This window comes from Trachypithecus francoisi, unplaced genomic scaffold, assembly GCF_009764315.1.
Source record: "Trachypithecus francoisi isolate TF-2019V2 unplaced genomic scaffold, Tfra_2.0 Lachesis_group0, whole genome shotgun sequence".
In the NCBI taxonomy this organism is placed as follows: domain Eukaryota; kingdom Metazoa; phylum Chordata; class Mammalia; order Primates; family Cercopithecidae; genus Trachypithecus; species Trachypithecus francoisi.
The window spans coordinates 91,670,919-91,692,442 of record NW_022681453.1 but is presented as its reverse complement, the minus strand read 5'-3'; the positions used below and the strand labels follow the sequence as shown (position 1 = coordinate 91,692,442).

The 21,524-nt window shown below is 37.0% G+C and overlaps 1 protein-coding gene across 2 annotated transcripts in view; it reads left to right on the top strand.

The window, feature by feature from the left end:
- Positions 1–21,524, top strand: part of EPHA6 (EPH receptor A6) — a 941,507-nt gene that overhangs the window by 719,158 nt on the left and 200,825 nt on the right. For both annotated transcript variants that reach the window (XM_033211549.1, XM_033211552.1), the window contains one exon: positions 6,316–6,501. In XM_033211549.1, coding sequence (XP_033067440.1) covers positions 6,316–6,501 — 186 coding nt within the window. The remainder of the gene's footprint in view (positions 1–6,315; positions 6,502–21,524) is intronic.

Here is a 21,524-nt window from a genome sequence, read left to right as displayed (position 1 = left end):
GTATGTGTACAGTGGTTTCCTGGGTGAGCAAGCCTGCTTTCAGACTGCAGTTTAAAAAGGTGGGGGCCAATTTATAGGGCCATGTAAAGATCCACAGTGGGACAGAGGTGAGGGATTCAGCCTGAATGGGCACTGTGGGGCATGCCTTCTTGTGAGTGCCCAAGCAGACCAAGCTTTTCTCAGTCTGAAGACAAAAGGGTTCTGGACCTAAATCCAGTGCCATTTGAGGATTCACTGTGGAACAGGGGTTGGCAAAGCCTGTCAGGCATGTCTCCTGGTGGGATTCCAGCTGGACAGAATTGCTTCAAGACCATAGCTGGGAGGGACTGGAACTAATCTTCAGGGATATTTTTAAATCTGCTATGGAACTGATGTTGACAAGCCTGGCCCAGTGGCAGTAGGGGGTCAGAACCCCAGCAGATCCCTATGTGGTCAGGATTGCTCATGGACTGCATCTGAAAGAGGCTAGAGCTGAGATTCAGGGACCAGTTAGGGTCCCTTATGGGATGAAGGCCAGTAAGCCTGTCTAAGAGCATCTCTAGCAGTTCCTTGAATATGGAATAACTTCAGGGCTGTGACAGGTCTGGTGCCTAGAAAGGGTCCCTTCAGGATCTGTTATGGGATGGAGGTTGTCAAGACCATTAGCACTGATGAGTTTTTCAGTTCTCAATGTCACCGTGTGCCATTGAGATTGTTCCCAGGCTGCAGTTAAGAGCGGCTAGAATCAAGATTCAGGGCCCCTTCATGACCTGCTGTGGGATAGAGGCTGACAATCTTTAGTGGCACAGATGGATGAGTCTACCAGCAGTTTTATTATGGATGGAATTACTCCAGGCTATGGCAGAGAGGGGCGAGAGCTGAGATAGCGCCCCTTCGTGATCTGCTGTGGGACAGAGGCTGCAAACCTGTCCTGGTGGTATAGATGTGTGAGTCTCCCTCTAGGTCCCTGTGTGAGAAGCACTAGGCTAGAATTACAAGTAAAGGGGGCTGGAGCCAAGTTACAGGATAGCTTTTGGGTTCACGGACAAAACTGATGGCAACAAGCAGATGGGTCTATCTGTGAAGCACTAGTGAGCATGATTCCTCCTAGCCCTTTGGTGGATGCTTTTGGAAGCAGGCTCGAGGACAAATGGGACTGTAACTAAGCCCTTTGGAAAATGGGGTTATTTATGGGTCTGAAGCTGGGTCCACAATTGCTGGATCAGCCACCTAGGTGCAGATCTGTACCCTGAAAATAACAATCCTAGATCTTTGACTCTGCTGGGGTTTCACAACCTCATACCCCAATCCAAGGGCTCCCACAAAGACATTTTTGGTCATGAATGGGTGCAGAATTATGTTTTTTGTGTGGGGTAATACAAGCGGGTGACCACCTATTCTGCCATCTTATCTTATCCCCTAGATATCTGTTTTAATCCTATTTACCCTGTTTGTGAGGGAAGGATTTCATACCTCAAGAGATACCTATGGAGACAAACACACAGACCCTACATTGGACATATGAGATTGATGCATATTTATTAATCATATACACTTACAGCCCAGAGGAGGGAGACACCACACACCATGCAGGACCACATAGGGGCTGCATTCGGGGTAAAAAGTGAACAACCATGGGTATGGGATGCAGGTTTGATAATATCAAGAGGGTAGAGTACTCGTTGGTACTCAGGAGGATGTGATTGGCTTGTTTGAATAACTCCACAGGCTGGTATGGAACTGAAACTTCTCAGTAGCAGGAAGAATGTGACCTGATCTATTTGATAAGGCAGGTTCTTTGGCTAGGAAACCTTATTTGCAGGAGCAGAGTAGGGAAGAATATTTACTGTAGGGCTATTTGTACCCCTTTCGGATGCCCTCAGCTATGACAGAAGCCAATAATATTGGGCCTTAATCTTAGGACTTCCACCATAGTATATTAATGAATCTTAGCTATAGGAAGGGAAGAAAGATATGAAAATAAAGCTATAATTGGTTTCTTAAAAGTTGCACTGATTTTCAACAAGAGACCGGATTTCTGGTATTTTCGCATGGTACAATGACCTTGCCTTTGTCTGTACTTAGACAAAATTATTAAGTGGCCCTACTTTGTCTCATTTTGTCATGGTCTCACCTGAGGTTGGTATTATTTCCAGTAGGGGAATAAAATGGCATAGCTCTGAGAGCTGGGCCAACTTCCAAATCTCAGAGGCTGCTTTTTTTTTTTTTTTTTTTTTTTTTACAGTTAAAAGGGCCTGCTGGCGCTGGGAAGCTAAATTAGATGGGTTGGTCAAGGAAAGTTTTCTGAAAGAGGGATATCAAAGCTCAGCCTTTACCACTAATAAGGAGTCATCCACACAGAGAAGAACTCAGGAGAGTAGAGACAGGAGGGGAAGGGAGACAACCTGTGGGAGATCATTCCTGTCTGAGGGAAACAGCAAGTATGAGCAAAGAAACATTTCATCACACCCAAGAGATGTGAGAAAAACCATCAGGAGCATGGCTCTTTGCTTCAGTGCTCTCTAGGGGTTGGATATGGGGGAAGTATCAGAATCTCAGAACATGGGAAGTAAACTTTTGGAAAGCCTGGAAGTGATTCTGATACAGTGGTCCTCCCAGACAGATTGTTACTCACTGCCTGTACCCTTCCCTCACAGATTTAGTTCAATTATATAGACCTTATATGAAAAACCCAATACTAATTGATACTTTAATTAGTATCAATTAACATACAACAAAATTGTATGTTAAAAAGGCCCTGTTTAACATACAACAAAATTGCTTGTCCAGGAATGTTTTACCAACATCCAGGGAGATAGATGAGGTTGTTACCTAGTGAATGTGCTGTCAGTGGCAGAAGATCAATTACCCTAAACATAATTTTGTTTTTTCTCTGGAAACTAGACTGTAGTGATTTTTCTAGACCATCTAAAATATATTTGAGCAGGGTCTGCATTTCCATTCAATAATGAAGCATTCCTATGATATGATTTTTATCATTCCAACCATCTGTTCATATCCAGTTCATGCATTTGAACACCATTGCAATAGTTGGGTTGAAGACAGCATTGCTACCAACTGGGAATTTAACATACCAACACAGGAAAATATTGACGATGATAAACAGCTCAGAGAATAATGGTTACAAGCATGGACTCTGAAGCCAGACAGCCCAGGTTCAAATGACAACACTACCACTTTCTGGTTGTATCCCTGTTGGGTACATTACTTAGCTTACATGCCTCAATGTTCTCACCAACAAATTGGGATAATACTAGTACCTACCTCAAAGGTTTATTGGGAAGAATAAAATATGTAGTAATTTCTTAGACTTGGCACAGGATAACACTATGTAAGACCTAGCTTTGTAATGATGATTACAACTGTGTATTGGAAAAGACAAGAAAAAAATGTAATTCATACCATATTTCGATAGTTGATAAGTTAATGATGTACTAACCAGTATATGTAAATGTTCACAGATCTTATTGAGGAATAATTTCTATCACTTATGGTTCTACACAGGGCCTCTCCTCTTGCTACAATGTCAGTCACATAATAAATCAGTTTTTAGCAAAATCTGAAACTACACATTTAATTTTAAATATTTTTTTTCCTGTCTGCCTGATATGTCTGATTCATTCGAGCTTACTGTAGATAACAGTTTTAATACATTCTGTTACTGAGCTTTTTGGACTTTGCCTAAAGAATACACTAAGAGTCTCAGATCTTTAATTGAAGCAACCGTATTTAGTACCACTGAAATAAGTGTGATAACAGCTTGATCATGCAAAGCTTGACATGAAGAAAACACCTGCCTGGTGTTAATAAGATACATGAATTCCAGACAACAGAAAACCAAAGAAAATTACCACTTTGTCTGTCTTGATAAAATACCAACAGAGTTCTCATTCTTTTCATGATATTCAGAAGTTTATTTGAGTTTCTATGAAATGTGAACAGAAAAATAACATGGATTATGGGCTCATGGCGGGTGAGGGGTTTTAAAATATTGCTGAATTTTTATACATACTATCAGATTTACTAAGACAAAATAAAAGAAAAAATAAGGAAAAAATAAATACTTGTTTTGTTCTGGATATTCATTAGAACAAACCAGAGTGATCTGAGGATGAATTTCAAGTATATGAATAGGCCTGGATATATTGGACATTAGTGTAGACACACATACCCACTTCTTCTCTTAAGGTTCAGGGTCTCAGTAGAAATACGTTGACTGTTGCTATCAATTGGCACTTTTATGCATAAGAGAAAATGTTTTACTTTCACAAACCTACTTTAGTTGTTTAAGAAAAGGAAAAATCTTAATAATAATAATACAACAGTCATTAAAGGAATAACTTAGTGCAGATACCATCTTCTGATAATCACCCCTCAGAGTCTTGATTCTAGGCTGGGACATTATCAGAGTTTGCACTGGTCACCAAACAGCTTTGACATGGTATTACCTAAATCATTGCATTATTACAAGCAGAACTGAAAAACTACAACTTCTTTTTTTTCGGTGAAGTAAGGAAATTTATCCTCCAACAGGTTGAGAGCATCATTAAGAAAAAAAAAGATTATTTGTGTGTTTGTTGCCAAATGTATACAAGATTGATAAAACCCCGATATCATATGCACTGAATTGTCAGTAGTTTTTGTTTGTTTGCTTCTTTGCTTGTTTGTTTAACATACACAGAATAAATTATCTTGTTAGACTGCTTTTTATTTCTAATGAACATGTGTACATATAATTTTTTGGAAGCAAAGTTATGCCTTTTTCCCCTCCTAGTTATTTATTTTACCTAAAAAATTTTAGTACCTACACCAAAAGGTAGTTAATATTCATGCATAGTCAGCATTTAGTTGACTGTGATAAATTGTCAAAAGAAAGGATAATTGAAATCTATTACACTGCAAAATCCAATTCAATACTCTATGTTTAAACTTATATTGTGTCTTAAAGTTGGCCATAACTGCTAATAGACCAACTGAATATATTTTAATTTTAATTTCTTTCATCCTTCCAAAGATTTTGATAACTTAAAACACTGTGTGAATAGTACTTTACAGTTTGTAAGCACTTTGACATAAATTGTCACTTTTGATCTTCCCACTATCTTTATGGGAATGAAAGGTCATAGAATTATGAAAGATTTTATTATTCTCACTTTATATATTAATAAATTGGAAATCAATCATCATGTTTTTAAGGAAATGCAGGTAATCAGCTCTAGAAAAATTAAAAGTCTAGAATTTCAAAGTTTGTGGAATGTATTGCATTGCACTGAGAAAACCCATTACCTTTTGTCCACAATAACCCATCTTGTCTCCTTGCTGCCCTGTGTCCATGTCATTCTCTCTACTGTTTCTGGAACTTTGAATGTTTTTCTTCACTTCCCTTCCCTGCTTTACGCACCCTGTCTTGAATGTCCCTACTTCTCTCAAATATCTAAATCCTGCTCATCTCTCAAGGTCTAGCATAAGTTCCATCCCCCCCAGGAAGTCTTCCAGTCCCCACTGTTCTTAATTAACAATTATAGCATTTACAGGAATTTATTAAGTTCTTAAGTGTTTCATATATGTTCATCTAAATTCTCCTACCAGATTATAAGCACCTGAGAGCAGAGACCAAGTCTTATACTTCTTTGAAACTCACAACTTATACTTATACTTCTAGCACTGCATATAGATATAATAAATGCTTGCTAAATATTTGGTTATTGTTTAATTACCCAACAGAGACAATGCTGAAACACATCTCATCTTCTTTATCTGCATTTCTATCCATGTGGCTTGTAATTTAGCCTGTATAATCACTTACTATGGTAGAGTTCAGTGTGGGTTTTTTCAATATGTTCATACATTGATTGACCCTAACATTAATTTCTAACTGTCAATGACGCCCAGTCATATGACCTAGAGGATCAAATTAACTATACATGCCTGATGGATTCCCTGAATAGAGTAAACATTTGGGTCATATATCAGCATTGAGAACAGGAACAGGAGACATTATGCTGTGATTGCGTTTCTATAGAATTATATTAGCATTACCCATTCTGCTAGTCATAATTTCTCAGCAGATCAGGGATATCTATCAATAGTATTTCCTGTGATATAGCATATGAAAATGCATTCCATTATTCACTGGAAGTGTTGCTGATCAAGCATATTATCCTTATAAACTTACTTTTTAAGAAAGAAATGTTTATGTGAAAATAACACACTTAAGAGTCATTATGTGAAAAAAGGATGTCACTGTATGACAGTTTGACTCTGAAATGTAAGCGTTCGGTTTAATCAAATAACTGCTTTTGTTCATATTTTAAGGTGAATTTGGAGAAGTCTGTAGTGGACGTTTGAAGACACCAGGGAAAAGAGAGATCCCAGTTGCCATTAAAACTTTGAAAGGTGGCCACATGGATCGGCAAAGAAGAGATTTTCTAAGAGAAGCTAGTATCATGGGCCAGTTTGACCATCCAAATATCATTCGTCTAGAAGGTGTTGTCACAAAAAGTAAGTTACTGAGTTTCTTCATTACTTCTTTCACACACCTATCTCAGTTTTTTTAAGAAAAGGAAAAATCTTAATAATAATAATACCACAGTCATTAAAGGAATAACTTAGTTCAGATGTCATCACTGCCTCAGAGTCTTGATCCTAGGCTGTGACATTATCAGAATTTGCATTGGTCACCAAATAGCTTTGACATGGTATTACCTGAAAATCATTGCTAACATAACTTGAAGTAATGAATCAAGAGTAAAGGGTTATTATTTTTATTTTTGATTAACAGAACAAACACTTTCAGTGTTTTGGGTCATTAAGGTAAAATATTTCTGTTTAGAAATAAATGTCATATACAAATATAAAATGCTTTACCTGGAATAAAACTTATAAACAAAAATTCTGCATGGAACCTATATAAATGGCATTAGAAGTAAATTGTTATAATTTATATAAAATGAAAAAAGTGTACAATTCATCAAGTAAAAATTCTTCTTTTACAGAAATAATGGAACAAAGTTTATTCCTTTGAAAGGAAATGTTTTTAAAAATCCAAAATTAGTAATACACTCTAAGAAATAGATTGCTATATATTCACTTTCATTTGCATAATGATAGGGCATAAAATATGACAATATTTCTCATTACTTTATTCACGAAGAATTATAACATATAAAATCCAATACAGATTTGGCCTTTTAAAAATAACTCCAATCCTTGAGAGAGGCATTTTTCTTTCATAAAACTACATTTATTTTAAAATCATTTAAATAAAATTGAAACTTTATGTCATATTTGGAAGCAGAAAAGTATAAAAGCTTACAAAAGAGATGTAATTGACTTTGTGTCTGAAACTACTAAGTCCTTCTCACAAGGCGTTGTCCAACATGCTGCCCAAAATGAATACATTACGGACAGCTACAAAAGTTTGGAAGACGGAAAAGAATGCTTCTGATGACAGATGTTGCAGCGGACTATGACTTTAGTGGCCTTCATGAGGCCTTTCAGTGTTCATATCGTTGTATAGTTTTTTCCCATATTGATTCTGGGCTTTTCTATGTAACAAACCTTGGCCAATGCGACATTAGCAAGTGTGATGAAAGTGAAGACATCTTATATGTTTGTACATTGGAGCTTGTCCTCTTGCAACACTCTTTCCTGGAACCCAGTCTCTATGCCTACTGAAGGCAATCCATCAGATGAGGCCACATGCAGTACTGCAAAGAAGAGAACTGAGGTGATCCAGCCTATATCCACATCTGAACTCCAAGCAGAATGTCAGCACTGAATGCAGCCTTATGAGTGAACCATCTCAGGTGTTACACCTCCACCACCACTGCTATTAGATAGCTGTAGCTGTGATCAACATCTTGTGCAGGAAAGGAATCATGCACCTGTGTCCCATCAACCCATAAATCATAAAAGATGATTAAATGGTTGTTGTTTTAAACCAGAGTTTCAGATGGTTTGTTGCACAGCAATAGATAACCAAACAGATGGACCCCAGTTAGAATTCTGCTCCTGCCACTTAAGAATTATGCAGCTATGGGTAAATTATTTAACATCTCTATCCTTTACTTCCATATCTGTAAAATGAGATAGGAATGCTGTAAGAATTAAATTTGTCAATGTGTAATACATTTAGCACCCTTTGTGAGTCATTGTAAACCACATTAAATGACATTCTTTATTGGGACTGTATGTGCTAGCACTTTATACATATATGTTACCATTTCATTCTCACAGCAACCCTGATATCATTATCTACATTTTAGGGATGAGAAACGAAGTCTCAGGCAGGTTAACTCACCCACATGAGGACCTTTAACCTACAATATGTGGCATGACTGGTGTTCAAAATGAAGTCTGTCTCACTTTAAAACCCACCTTTTTTTTTTTTTTTTTTGCTTTTGCTATATCCCTTTGAATGGGTTTTATACTTTAATTATCTTATTTGAATTGAACAACATTAAATAAATAACAATTCGAATTAAATAACATAATTCTGCCTTTCAAAATAGGAAAAATATATTGGGGTAGAGTGATGTTAATTGCCCCTAAAATATAAAATTTGGAAAGAGCCAGCTATGCCATAATACCTGGTAAAGATTATGACCTAAAAGACAGAAACAGAGAGACAGAGAGAAGAAATAGATGTTAATTATTTTTTTCATATATTCTGACTTCCTTGTTATTTATTTAACGTGAACATTTTTAAGTTATTCCTTCTGTATTATATATCTCTGGCAGGCAAAAGATAATTTTAAAGTTGGGTTATGAACCTTTGCAGAGCATTTTAAATCACAATTTAAGCATGATGTTGAAGTCCTCTGATGTGTGTTTATGCATGAAACATCTGGAAATGTGTGTCCAACAATAAACTAAAAGGTTTTAAAAGTGTCATATCTTTATTTTCTGACTTTAATAAATCAAACTATGTCTTTTTCCTGTATTCCTATGTGCTTTATTCACATATTCTTATATGTGAATTACACATCTATCCTTTCTCAATCACACACGCGCACACACACATGAAAAGGAAAAAAAGATGTATATCCCTGTGAAATAGTGGGAATCATTTATCCTACATCAACTAAATATGTTTGATAAGATATTCTGTGGTACTTGCCTGCCAGTTTGAAATAGTTTATTTCACATAAGTATCCAAACAACCAACAAAAGATTTCTTTACAACTCTAAGAATCTCATCTAGAAATGAGACCAGCGACCTCCACTTAGCCACATTTATATGGTCTACAAGTCAAGGTTTTTGTTCCATTTCTTAAATAAAATAAAATAAAAATCTCATCTCTGTTATAGGAAAACTGATTGAGAAAGGATAGATTCAGTATACTGTTGAGTGGCAATCACCACTATAGCATTAATTTGTTAGAGTGAGCCCCATATAGGGTGGTGTGGAGCTACCAAGGTGGGTGGTAGAGATGGAGAAAGGAATAATCCTCATAAAGATAAATGGGCAGGTTAATATTGTTATCATCTGGACTCAAGTGCTATGGGACTGTTAGAAGAAAGCCAATAAATAAATGAGTGCCTCATTCCCATAAATTCATGGTAATTGTTCCAAGATTACCCTTAAGTAGCTAAGAGATAGCTAGCAATTAATGCTCCCAAAGGACTACCCATTGCATAAAAGATAATACTGATGAAGATAAAGATGTAGAATAGGCTTATAAGGGCATATTTGTAGAGTATCCTGGGATTCTGAGAAATAAATTCATAGACTCTCAGTTGAAAGTAACTCAAAATCTAGATCAAAATCTTCATCAGATTCTTTTATAAATTCTTTATATGCATTTTTTTATCTCATATAGGATTTATCTCTGAGAGATAAGTGTTGTAAAGTTCTTGAGAAAACTTTGGCTCTCTTTCATATTTGAGCGTTATTTTACACTTGAAAATTAAATGATTAAAAGCTGTATTATACAAAAAGTGTGTCGGATAAGAGTTGAACCTATTTATTTGATATGCATCACAATTTCATTAACCTGTTAAGATACAAGTGATATAAAAAGAGATTAATTGACATATAACCGTATGCTTAGTACATACTTTTTCTCCAAGAAGCAAATAGAAGCCATAAGTTAGAGAACAGTCTCGTAGCCATTAGTAGCACAGATAATAGCAATTTGTAACAGATAACATATGCATCAGTGTCATTAACTATATAACCAACAGAGAAAGAGCTATGGTTCTATAAAAAGACAAGAATTGTGGTTTGATGATGAAGAAATACTGTGCAGTAACCACACTTCAGAATACTGGGCCCTGCAGTTTGAATTTATGATGATGGAAGAACCAAAAACAGAAGAAATGAAGTGCCTACCTCCCAGATTAGAGAGCAACAACTAAATTTAGATATGCCAACTGTATCTAAAATAAACTCTAAATCCAGTAAAGAGCAATAGAAACCAATCAGGGTAGCAAACAAATTCCCAAACATAATTTCATTTCATAAAAATATTCCCTAAATATTCCATGAGACAGTATTGAAGTTATAATAGAAAGTGCTGCTCTTGCTCAAAACCCCTTTAAATACTCGGGAATATTGTGGGTTCCTTCTGGAGAGGCATAGTGGGTCAACATGGGATCTGGGTAAGAGAGCAGATTCAAGCCAGCCAAATACATTTTAGTACTTGCACAAAAACTGCTTCTCTGGTTCCAGAATTTTGTTCTGCTTGTTAAGTAATAGACATTCCCCAAAATTTCTACTACTCTGTTACTGTATTAGCTATGACATCTGCTGTTCTACCTGCTTATATTTGGGCCAGTCACTTTGGGCCTTAATCTTCATCACCACACACACAAAAAATTGAAAAGTGCAAATTAGGCTAGAAGATAATAAAGGTCACATCTACCTTTAATATTTTGTTATTCCTTTTTTTTTTTTGGTTTTATTTTGTTTTGTTTTGAGACGGAGTCTCGCGCTGTCGCCCAGGTTGGAGTGAGTGGCGCGATCTGGGCTCACTGCAAGCTCCGCCTCCCGGGTTCCCAACATTCTCCTGCCTCAGCCTCCCGAGTAGCTGAGACTTACAGGCGCCTGCCACCATGCCCGGCTAATTTTTTGCATTTTTAGTAGAGACGGCGTTTCACCATGTTAGCCAGGATGGTCTCAATCTCCTGACCTCGTGATCTGCCCGCCTCGGCCTCCCAAAGTGCTGGAATTACAGGCGTGAGCCACTGCACCCGGCTCCATTTTGTTTTTAAAAGAAGAGTTATGAGATGTTGGTGAGTTTGTGCCAGTGATAACTTATCACTCCACCTCCAACTTTATTATAACTTTAGGTGCATATTGATGATCCAATAAGGAAATAGAAAAGTTCAGGAAGAAACAATCAAAGAAAAAAGTATCTTCAATAAAGTTTTCAACTTATAATTTGTAAAGTAGAAAAGTTATAGGTAAAATTTTTCTGTAAGTAAAATCAAGGTGGGGATATGTGTAATATACATTGTATGGTATAAAATATTTTGTATGTCTGATTTTACTAATACACATTAGGTTTTTTACCTCTGAGGTTCAGGTCCTCTGCTAATTAAGGTAGGTTAAGAGTTTATTGGTTTTTGTTCTTCCCCTCACACCCAAGAAACATTTACTGAGTATGACCAGGTATTAGGCCCTATTGCTGATTAAAACCTAGTGATAGAGAAAAGAAGGCTCAGTGCTCTTGAGAAGCTCATTTGTTGGTGCCAGTCCACTGGGAGCAACAAATAAGTATGTCATTATTCCCCAATATGGTGTGGTATGTGCAGTTTTGGCTGTAATTATTCAATAATTTTTTAACTTATTCATTCAGCAAATATTAATTTGTGTCCATTTTTCTAGTCATCTTTTTTCTTTTTTCTTTCTTTTTTTTTTTTTTTTTTTTTTTTGAGGCAGAGTTTCACTCTGTCACCCAGGTTGGAGTGCAGTAGCATGATCTTGACTCACTGCAGCCTCCATCTCCCAGGTTCAAGTGATTATCCTGCCTCAACCTCCCAAGTAGCTGGGATCACAGGTGCACGCCACCAAGTCCAGCTAATTTTTGTATTTTTAGTAGAAACGGAGTTTCACCATGTTGGCCAGGCTGATCTCGAACTCCTCACCTCAAGTGATCTGCCCACCTCAGCTTCCCAAAGTGCTGGGATTACAGACGTGAGACACAGCGCCTGGCCTCTAGTCACTGTTAATACAGTAATGAAAAAAGACAGAGCTGCTGCTACAGGAGACAAAAAGAAATCTAAATATTTAAATATAACTTTAGGTAAAGAGCAAAAACCCGAAAGCAGGGAGGAAGAAAACCATGGCTAGGTGTGATAGAAGAGTATTTTAGAGAGAGGAAGCCACTAGTTCTGTACTTTTATTTTAAGAAAGAATTTGGCATGTTAGAGGAGCACAGAAAAAGACTGGAGCAAAGTAATAATACTGTGGATTACAGAGTGGAAGGAGAAACTAGAGGCAGACAAAATATAAGGAGGCTAGGTAGTAATCCAAGTAAAACATAAGGAGAAAATAGAGTAAAGAAATCAAGAGAAAAAGAAAGGGATAGATTCTAGACCTATTAGGTTAAATTAAGACACTTTAGTGACTGCTTGATTGTATAAGGGGAATGAGGACGATGAGACCGTTTCAAATGGCTTCCAAGTGAATGGTTTCCGTAAGTAAAAAGATGGAGAGGGAATTCTGGAGAAATAACAGATCCAGAGGGAAAATAATGAATTCTTATTTGGACATGCTAAGTTTTAGGTGTCTAGGACATTTAGTTAAAGACTTCCAGAATGTCCCTGGAGCTTGAGTGGGCTGCAGGTTCAAAATAAGGAGAACTCAGTAGATGGGTGATGGTTGGTAGTTGAAGTCATAGGAGGATGAGATTACCCAGAAGGTTAAGGAGAACTAGCATTAAGAGGCAGACTGAAGAAGAGAAGTGTATGAAAAAAACAGAGGAGCAACCTGAAAAGCAAAGGACAGGTTTCTAAGAGTAAGAGAGGTCAATAGAATAAAATGAGCTGAGAAAACAACTTAGATAAGGATTGCGAAGGATCCATTAGATAGGGCAATCAGAGGGCACAGCTCATGAAGCATATCATGGAGTGGAGGCTAGATGGCAATGATATAGAGTGAGATATGTGCACACTACATCCAGATTCAAAGTTGTTAAAATGCAAATTAAATTGTGTTGATTCCTTGAATTCCAAATGTTTAGCATTTGTCAGTTAATCATTCATCTAAGTAATATTTATGAACTGCCTACCTACTACATACTGGGCACTTTCTTCTTCTTCTTCTTTTTTTTTTTTTTTTTTTTTGAGACAGCCTCCCTCTGTTGCCCAGACTGGAGTAGATCTGGGCTCACTGCAACCTCTGCCTCCCAGGTTCAAGCGATTCTCCTGCTGCAACTACAAGCACATACCACGATGTCTGGCTAATTATTGTATTTTTAGTAGAGATGGGGTTTTTCCATATTGGCCAGACTGGTCTCAAACTCCTGACCTAAGTGATCCACCTGTCTTGGCCACCTGAGGTGCTGGGATTACAGCCACCAAACCTGCTGTTCTGGGCACTTTTCTAAGCATTAGGTGCCCAGTAGTGAATAAGAAAGCCAAAGTGACTGTCCTTCTGGGTCAGGTCCCTGAGTCTACCTCCTCTGGTTTCATTGTTCACCATTCTTCTTGAATCCTAGATTGCATTCATGATGAATGACAATGGTGTCTCCAAACTTGCTCCTCATTTCTCCCAGATTTCTTTTTATAAATCTCCAAGGAGCTGGAAGACAATGTCCCAAGCTGATCCTAAATGGGTGCAAAAGTAAATAATATGAAAAAGATATCGTATCTATAACACTCAGCTTCCTTGTAAGACTGGAGTTAGCAGTCTTCCTTTATTTCAATGATGTGAGAAGCAAGATCATTTGCTGAGGTGGACAGCAGTCCTGAGAACTGAGATGTTTGTGAATGTTTGGAGTGGTTCCCAGAAAGAATGTGAAAGAAAGCTGACCAGGAAATATTAGAAAAATTGAGGACATCACTGAGGATTTAGGAACCTGGAGATCATGACAGAAACTGCTGCCCCAAAAAGCACTGTTATTAATTAGGGAAAGTGTTATAGGATGAAGATGAGAAGAGATTAAATCCAAAGAAAAAGGGAAAACTTGGAGGCAGTAGAAAGAGAAGAAATGGCGATTTTCTGTACTTTCTCTCTTCTTCTACCAACCCTGGTACTTTCTGCTATTGTTCAAAAAATAAATGGTGATTTACTGTACTTCTTCTCTTCTACCAACCTTAATACTTTTTGCTGTTGTTCAAGAAAATAAATTCTTCTTGTGCAATTTCTAGAGTCTTGAAGGATTCTCAGGACATTTACTGCGAACTATTTGCCATTTGGAATTATAATGTATACATAATGATAAAAAAATAAACTAAGTGTGACTGTAACAGTAACAAGATAACATAGCCTGGTGGCCCAGTGTATCACACTCTGTTCAAGCAGAACTAGGGATAATTGGAATCACCGGCTTATTTTCTCTCTTCCAGAGCACACTTCCCTTGTCATAAGAAAAGAATAAACTCCTTCTGTATGCAGGAATAATTTATTGGTTGTCCTTCCAGTATTTAAGTATCTGGGTTTTCTCAAGGTCATTCATTCTAATCATGTCCCTAGAATTACCTCTAACCTATTCCCTACTTCTGTGGTTTTCTTCTGCCCATAACCTATCCTGCTAATTGCTGGGTACAGTGCAATGTGTATGTAGTAACAGCTGTAAAAAAATCTAATAACAAGTTTCTCAGTGTGAAGGTATCATTGTAAACTATAAGAGCCAAAAAGAAAAGAGAGTATAAATGCACTTTTATGCATACATAATCTTTCCTGTTAATACTACTAAATAAAATTGAATAAAGCCATCTAAAGGATGAAATCTTACTGACTTTCAAAAAATAAAAAATTTCTCCCAAATCATTCATGGTATGATTTGTTCTAGATAAAGAGTGTGACAAATCCAAATTCGGAAGGGCTATAGATAAATCCATATTACAGGCATGAATTTGCATCCTGGAATTCAGGAGAATAAGAACCAACCTGCCAGGCTCAGGATAAGGCAATCAATCATTACTGAGAAATCTTCACCAAGTTTCTAATAGTCTTATGTAGGGCTGGATAAAAACCGGTAAAAATCTTCATCACTGAAAATTTAAGAGGGCCCCCTTTAATGAAATTTCTAGTAAAAAAAAATCCATGAAATTAACAAATGGCAATCTGGTAAGATCCTCATTTAATCCAATGATGAAATTTTAATGCTAGTTTTGTTGTGATTTCTGCTGCTGGTGTCAGAATGTGTTACCGTGCCATTTTTCAAATTTTCATTTTGGTATAATTTCAGTCTTACAGAAAAAGTTGTAAAAATATTATAGTTCCCATATAACCTTCACTAAGTTTCCCCCATAATTTTCGTATTTTGCTTAATCATAAGACTATTTTCAAAACTAATAAATAAATAAATATTAGTACAGTAGTATTTATTAGATTGGTGCAAAAGTCATCACGGCTTTGCCATTAAAACTGCAATGACTTTTGCATCCACCTAATACTAAACTACAGACTTTCATTCAGGTTTTGTCAGGTTTTTCAGTAATGTCCTTTCTTCTGCTCCAGGATCCAGTCCAGGATCCCACACTGCATTTTGTTACGTCTCATTAGTATTTTCAAATCTGTGCCAATTCTTCGATCTTCCCTTGTCTTTCATGACCTCGAAACCTTTCACGTGTACTAATCAGTTATTTTGTAGAGGGTCCCTCAGTTTGGGTGTGCTTTGTTTTCTCGTGATTAGATTATGGTTAGACATTTTTGGCAGGAACATCACAGAAATTATACACCATTCTCAGTGCATTGTATCGGGGGCACATGATGCCCACATGCTTTATTCATGGGAATGTTAGCATAGAGCACTTGGTTAAGGAAGTATCTTCTAGATTACTACACTATAACGTTATTTTTCCCTTTTTGTAAAAAATACATATTTTGGGGTGGGATAATTTAGGCTTTGCAAATATCCTATTTCTCCACAAACTTTTGTCCGCTAATTTTATCATCCATAATTTTCTTTTGTATTCTAAAGTTGATTTTCTTATTTTTCTCTTGTCCTCTGTATTTGTCAATTCGAATTCTTCTCTACAGAAGAGTTGTATTTCTGATTGTTCTATAAATGAAATTATGCAACATGTAGCCTTTGGATTTGGCTTCATTCTCTTAGCAGAATTCACGTGAGATTCATCCACATTTTTTGTTGTTGCGTAGCGTTCCTTTGTACACAAGCACCCTAGTTGGTTTTTGTATGCAGTGGTTGAAGGGCACCTGGGATGTTTCCAGTTTGGGTGATTATTGATAAAACTGATATAAACAATCACATACAGGTTTTTATGTAAACATACACAATCATGCGCCACATAACTATTTTATGTCAATGGCAGATTGCATATACAATGGTGAGACCATCGGATTATAATGGAGTTGGAAAACTCCTATCACCCAGTGACATCCTAACCATCCTAAAATCGTGCAAAGCATTACTCACTTGTTGGAGATGATGCTGGCGTAAACAAACATACTGCACTGCTAGTTATGTAAAAGTCGAACACATACAGTTATACACTGTACATAACACTTGATAATGATAGTAAATGACTATGTTACTGGTTTATGTATTTACTAAGTATACATTTTATCATTAATTTCAGAGTGCACTCCTTCTATGTATTAAAAAATGTTTACTATAAAACAGTACATGGTTTTACGCCAGCAGTGTCCTCAGGCATCATGTGTTTACTGCCTCTTGTTTGCATCATATTCTCTTGTTTTATTTAATCTTGTGTGGTTTAGTTCGTCATGGCCCCTAAATGTGCAAAATCCACTGCTAATGTTGCCTAGGAGAAGCCACATTGAGTGACTGACCTGGAAACAACACTATAGGTCATTAAAAACAAGAAAATTGGAAAATCGTTGATAATTGTTGTTCACCAGTCAGGCATGTCCCATTCCACCATAGCTATGATCTTGAAGGATAAGAACATGTCAGAATCTGTTAAAGGATCTGCTTCACTGAAGGCATCAAGACTAACAAAACTTGGCTGGGCGCGGTGGCTCAAGCCTGTAATCCCAGCACTTTGGGAGGCCGAGACGGGTGGGTCACGAGGTCAGGAGATCGAGACCATCGTGGCTAACACGGTGAAATCCCATCTCTACTAAAAAAATACAAAAAACTAGCCGGGCGAGGTGGCGGGCGCCTGTAGTCCCAGCTACTCGGGAGGTTGAGGCAGGAGAATGGCGTAAACCCGGGAGGCGGAGCTTGCAGTGAACTGATATCCGGTCACTGCACTCCAGCCTGGGCGACAGAGCGAGACTCCGTCTCAAAAAAAAAAAAAAAGACTAACAAAACTTAGAGAGGCCTATATCAGATGTGAAGAAACTTCTAATGATTCTGGATTGAAGACCAGACACAGAATTGTAGCCCTCTCGACACCCTGGTGATCTTGGCCAAAGCAAAAAGTTTGTTTATGATGTTGAAATAAAAGGCTGGTGGGCATGGTGGTACACACCTGTAGTCCCAGCTACTCAGGAAGCTGAGGCAGGAGAATCGCTCGAACTCAGGAGGCAGAGGTTGCAGTGAGCAGAGATCATGCCACTGCATTCCAGCCTGGGCAACAGAGCAAGACTCCGTCTCAAAAAAAAATTGCTGGACCCATGTATGTTGAATTTCCTGCTTGCTCTGGGGACTTAAAAATTCAAGAATCATTATTTATTACATATGTAAAAGTGAGCGTGAATGGTGAGTCTGTGAGTGTTCATGTAAAAGCAACTGAAGAATTTTTGAAAACTCTAGATAAGCTGATTGTGGAGGAAAATTATTTGCCAAAGCAGATCTCCAGTATGGATGAAACCTCCCTATTCTGGAAACAGATACCAGAAAGGACTTTCATCCATAGGAGGCCAAGTCAATTCCAGGTTTCGAGACTTTTAAGGACAGGATAATAGTCTTGCTTGAGGGAAATGTTGCAGGCTAAAAATCGAAACCCTTTATGATCTGTCACAGTGAGAACCCCAAAGCCTTCAAGCATATCAGTAAGCACAGACATGCAATTTACTCAGGGGCAATAAGAATATGTGGATGACCCAGTTCCTCTTCCAAGATGCCCTCCTGATTTGCTATGCCAGCAAAATGGAGAAATACTGTTGTGGAAATAATATACCTTTCAAGATTTTGCTTATTGTCGATAATGCTCCCACACATCCTCTTTTTAAAGTTGTGATGTTCATCCCCATATTAAAGTGGTGTCTCTTCCTCTAAACACCAAATCTTTAATCCAACTAATGAATCAAGGAGTTAATAGCCTTTAAGATCTACGACCTGAGAAGGATCTTTGTTCAGGCTATTGCAGCAACCAAGGAAAACACTGGGAAGACACTGATTCAATTCTGAAAGAATTAAAACATCTCTGACTGCATTGAGAGCCTTAATTGGGCTTGGGATGATGTCACCAAGCAGTAAATGAATGGTATCAGGAAGAAGATACTCCATAATAGAGGGGAAAATCTGTGTAATATTAAGATGGGGGTATAATAAGATGGTGAAACCATGATCTGTTGAGGACATAATTTTTTTTTTTATTTTGGTGCCTACCATATTGCTAAACACACATTAAGCAATAAGTACATATAGATGAAGGAAAATTTCAGTAAAAGACAGAAAGGAAGGAAAGGAGAGAGAAAGAGTGAAAAGAAAGGAAAGAAATAAGGAAGGAAAGGAAAGAAGGAATCTAATTTTTCAAGGACTTCAAGCCCAATTCTAAATTTTAACACTTTCTAATGTCAGTCACATTTATATAAAATTAGAAGCTCTTCTCATTGTATAGAGATACTTTTGCAATTTCTCCTACCTCTGTGCAGCAATCATATTTTAGGTGTGTTTCTCCTCTAAACTTTTAACTATCTATATTGTAATTATTTAGGTACCTACCTTTCTTTTTTTTTTTATTTTTACTTTTTATTATACTTTAAGTTTTAGGGTACATGTGCATAACGTTTATATCCTGTATAACTCCCCAATGCAATCCCTCCCTCCTCCCCCCTCCCCATGATAGGCCCCAGTGTGTGATGTTCCCCTTCCCGAGTCCAAGTGATCTCATTCTTCAGTTCCCACCTATGAGTGAGAACATGCGGTGTTTGGTTTTCTCTTCTTGTGATAGTTTGCTAAGAATGATGGTTTCCAGCTGCATCCATGTCCCTACAAAGGACGCAAACTCATCCTTTTTGATGGCTGCATAGTATTCCATGGTGTGTATATGCCACATTTTCTTAATCCAGTCTGTCACCTTTCTATATAGACCAGAATCAGCTTGAAAGTAAGACCACAGCTAATTCATCTTTATATTCCCCCACATTATCTAGTCTGTATCTTATATTTCATAGCATTCAATCTTAGTTATGAAATGAATACAGAAATACAGCACAGTATTCTGTTTTCTGGGCCTGAGAAGTAAAAGTAGGCACACGTTAGTCCACTTGTGATTGAGATAAAGCAACAGAATGATATAAATTCATTGACATTTTCATTAGGTTATATCAATCACTGTTGATATGTTTATTCATTTTTCACTCATCACAAATGTCAAACAAAGACATCAGTGATTTTTTTCCTCCTCTCATTTACACGCAATTGCTGTTTTGGGATTCTTAGCCCTGAAAGTAATGTATTGTCCTTTCCCCTACACATTAACGAGCATGATGCGTTTGAAATAGGTTCAGTTTTTATTCTAGCATAGCCATATATTATATATAACATGCTATTGTATTTAGTATGGCTCTCCATAAATACAATGAGCTGTAGCACCTCTGTGACTTTGTCACTATTTTATATACCTAATGGCTGAACTATTCCATTACACTGAAATGATAGTACACAAAAATGCCTTCCATTAGCTACAGTTTCTGTGATTTAATGATTTATTTAATGTAGACTATATCTCATAGCAAGAAATTTCAGGACATTCCCTGGGGAATACCGGTCTGGAAAGGAAACCCAAGGCTACTGGAGGGACTTGAGCAAAGAAAAAGGCCGCTTAAAGAGAAGAATCAAGAGAGAGTATACCAAGATTTCTTAGTTTATTCCAAAAATTGAGAAACTAGTTATTTCCCTAAAAGAGGATATATCATTAATGTAATTACTTCTTGTATGTTAGCTAAAAAACGTTGCTAAAACCAAAACAAAAGCTTCCCTCATGTTAACTGTAATGTTCCAAATTATTCCTTTTAAATGAAACAATGTTCCTGGGTCATAGAGTTGATTGCTAACAGACTCAGGAAATATTTCATGCATGCTACCTGCATGTAGAAAATGTGGAAGGCTGCGTTTATCAAATGATGAAAAGTTTTAATTATATAACATGTAAATGTACTATTTTTATAAGATGAAACAAAATAATGCTACTGGTTTTTTGGTATAGTCTCCATATCTTTGCTACACAAAAATTCTTAATTGCTAAGGAGGTCCAGCCTTCAGTCTAATTACAGGCATCCACTTATTTTCCTAATTAAGAAATTGAGAACTAGCCAAGAAAGCAGAAAGGAAACACAGGTTGGCAGGGAAGTTGGCCTGAAGAGAGCAAACCTCTTGCTAAATCAAATTTGAGTCCCATCAATGACTTATAAAGAATCTAGTTCCAAGTGTAATGGAATGAGGAGTGTATTTTGTATGTGTTAAAGATATCTCTCTTAAAATAGGCAACATCTCTCTTTTTAAAAAGGACATATTATTCAGGGACAGTATGAGAAAAGCCATGCTGCAGTTTAGAAACTTGATAAGCCAATCATGGAAAGAAAAAACAAACCTACTTCAAATGGTAACGTCAGTGGGTAGCATTAAAGAAAGGAATTGCAGTAAATACTAATTTTGTAATTTCCAAATTTTGTCCATAAATCACCTCTTCACTGATACAGAAATAATAAAATACAAATATCTAATTTTAAATTGTGTATACTCTGATTTTGTAAAGTGATAACTTGTTAGTTTTTGAAAATGTTTCATAACAATATTTTTCTTCTCTGAATTTAGCCTTGTCTTACAAAACATTGCTCACACTAGTCAGATTAGATACAATTACATGAACTGATTAGAGAACATTTTAATGTCTACTTTGTGATTCACTAGTAGTGATTCACTTGGATTAAATAATTATTTCCTAGACTAATGCAGCTGCCTCGTAATTGCTCATCCTGCCTACAGTCTTGCCCCTACCACAACCCATTCTTCACTTTTGTAGCCGGGTTAATCTTTATACAAAATGTTTTGCAAATTTCTTAGGAAAAACAACAACAAAAATCCAGTCTTCACTTTGGCGTATGAGATGATCTGTATCCTGCTTACCTTTCAGATGTGCTCTCCCCTTCACCTCTGCTAATCCACAATGCCCCAGACCAGCTTTGTGCCTTGTACAAGCCAATCTCTCTGTTGCTTTGGAGCTTTCCTGTGTTCTTGTTGATTGCCTTGACC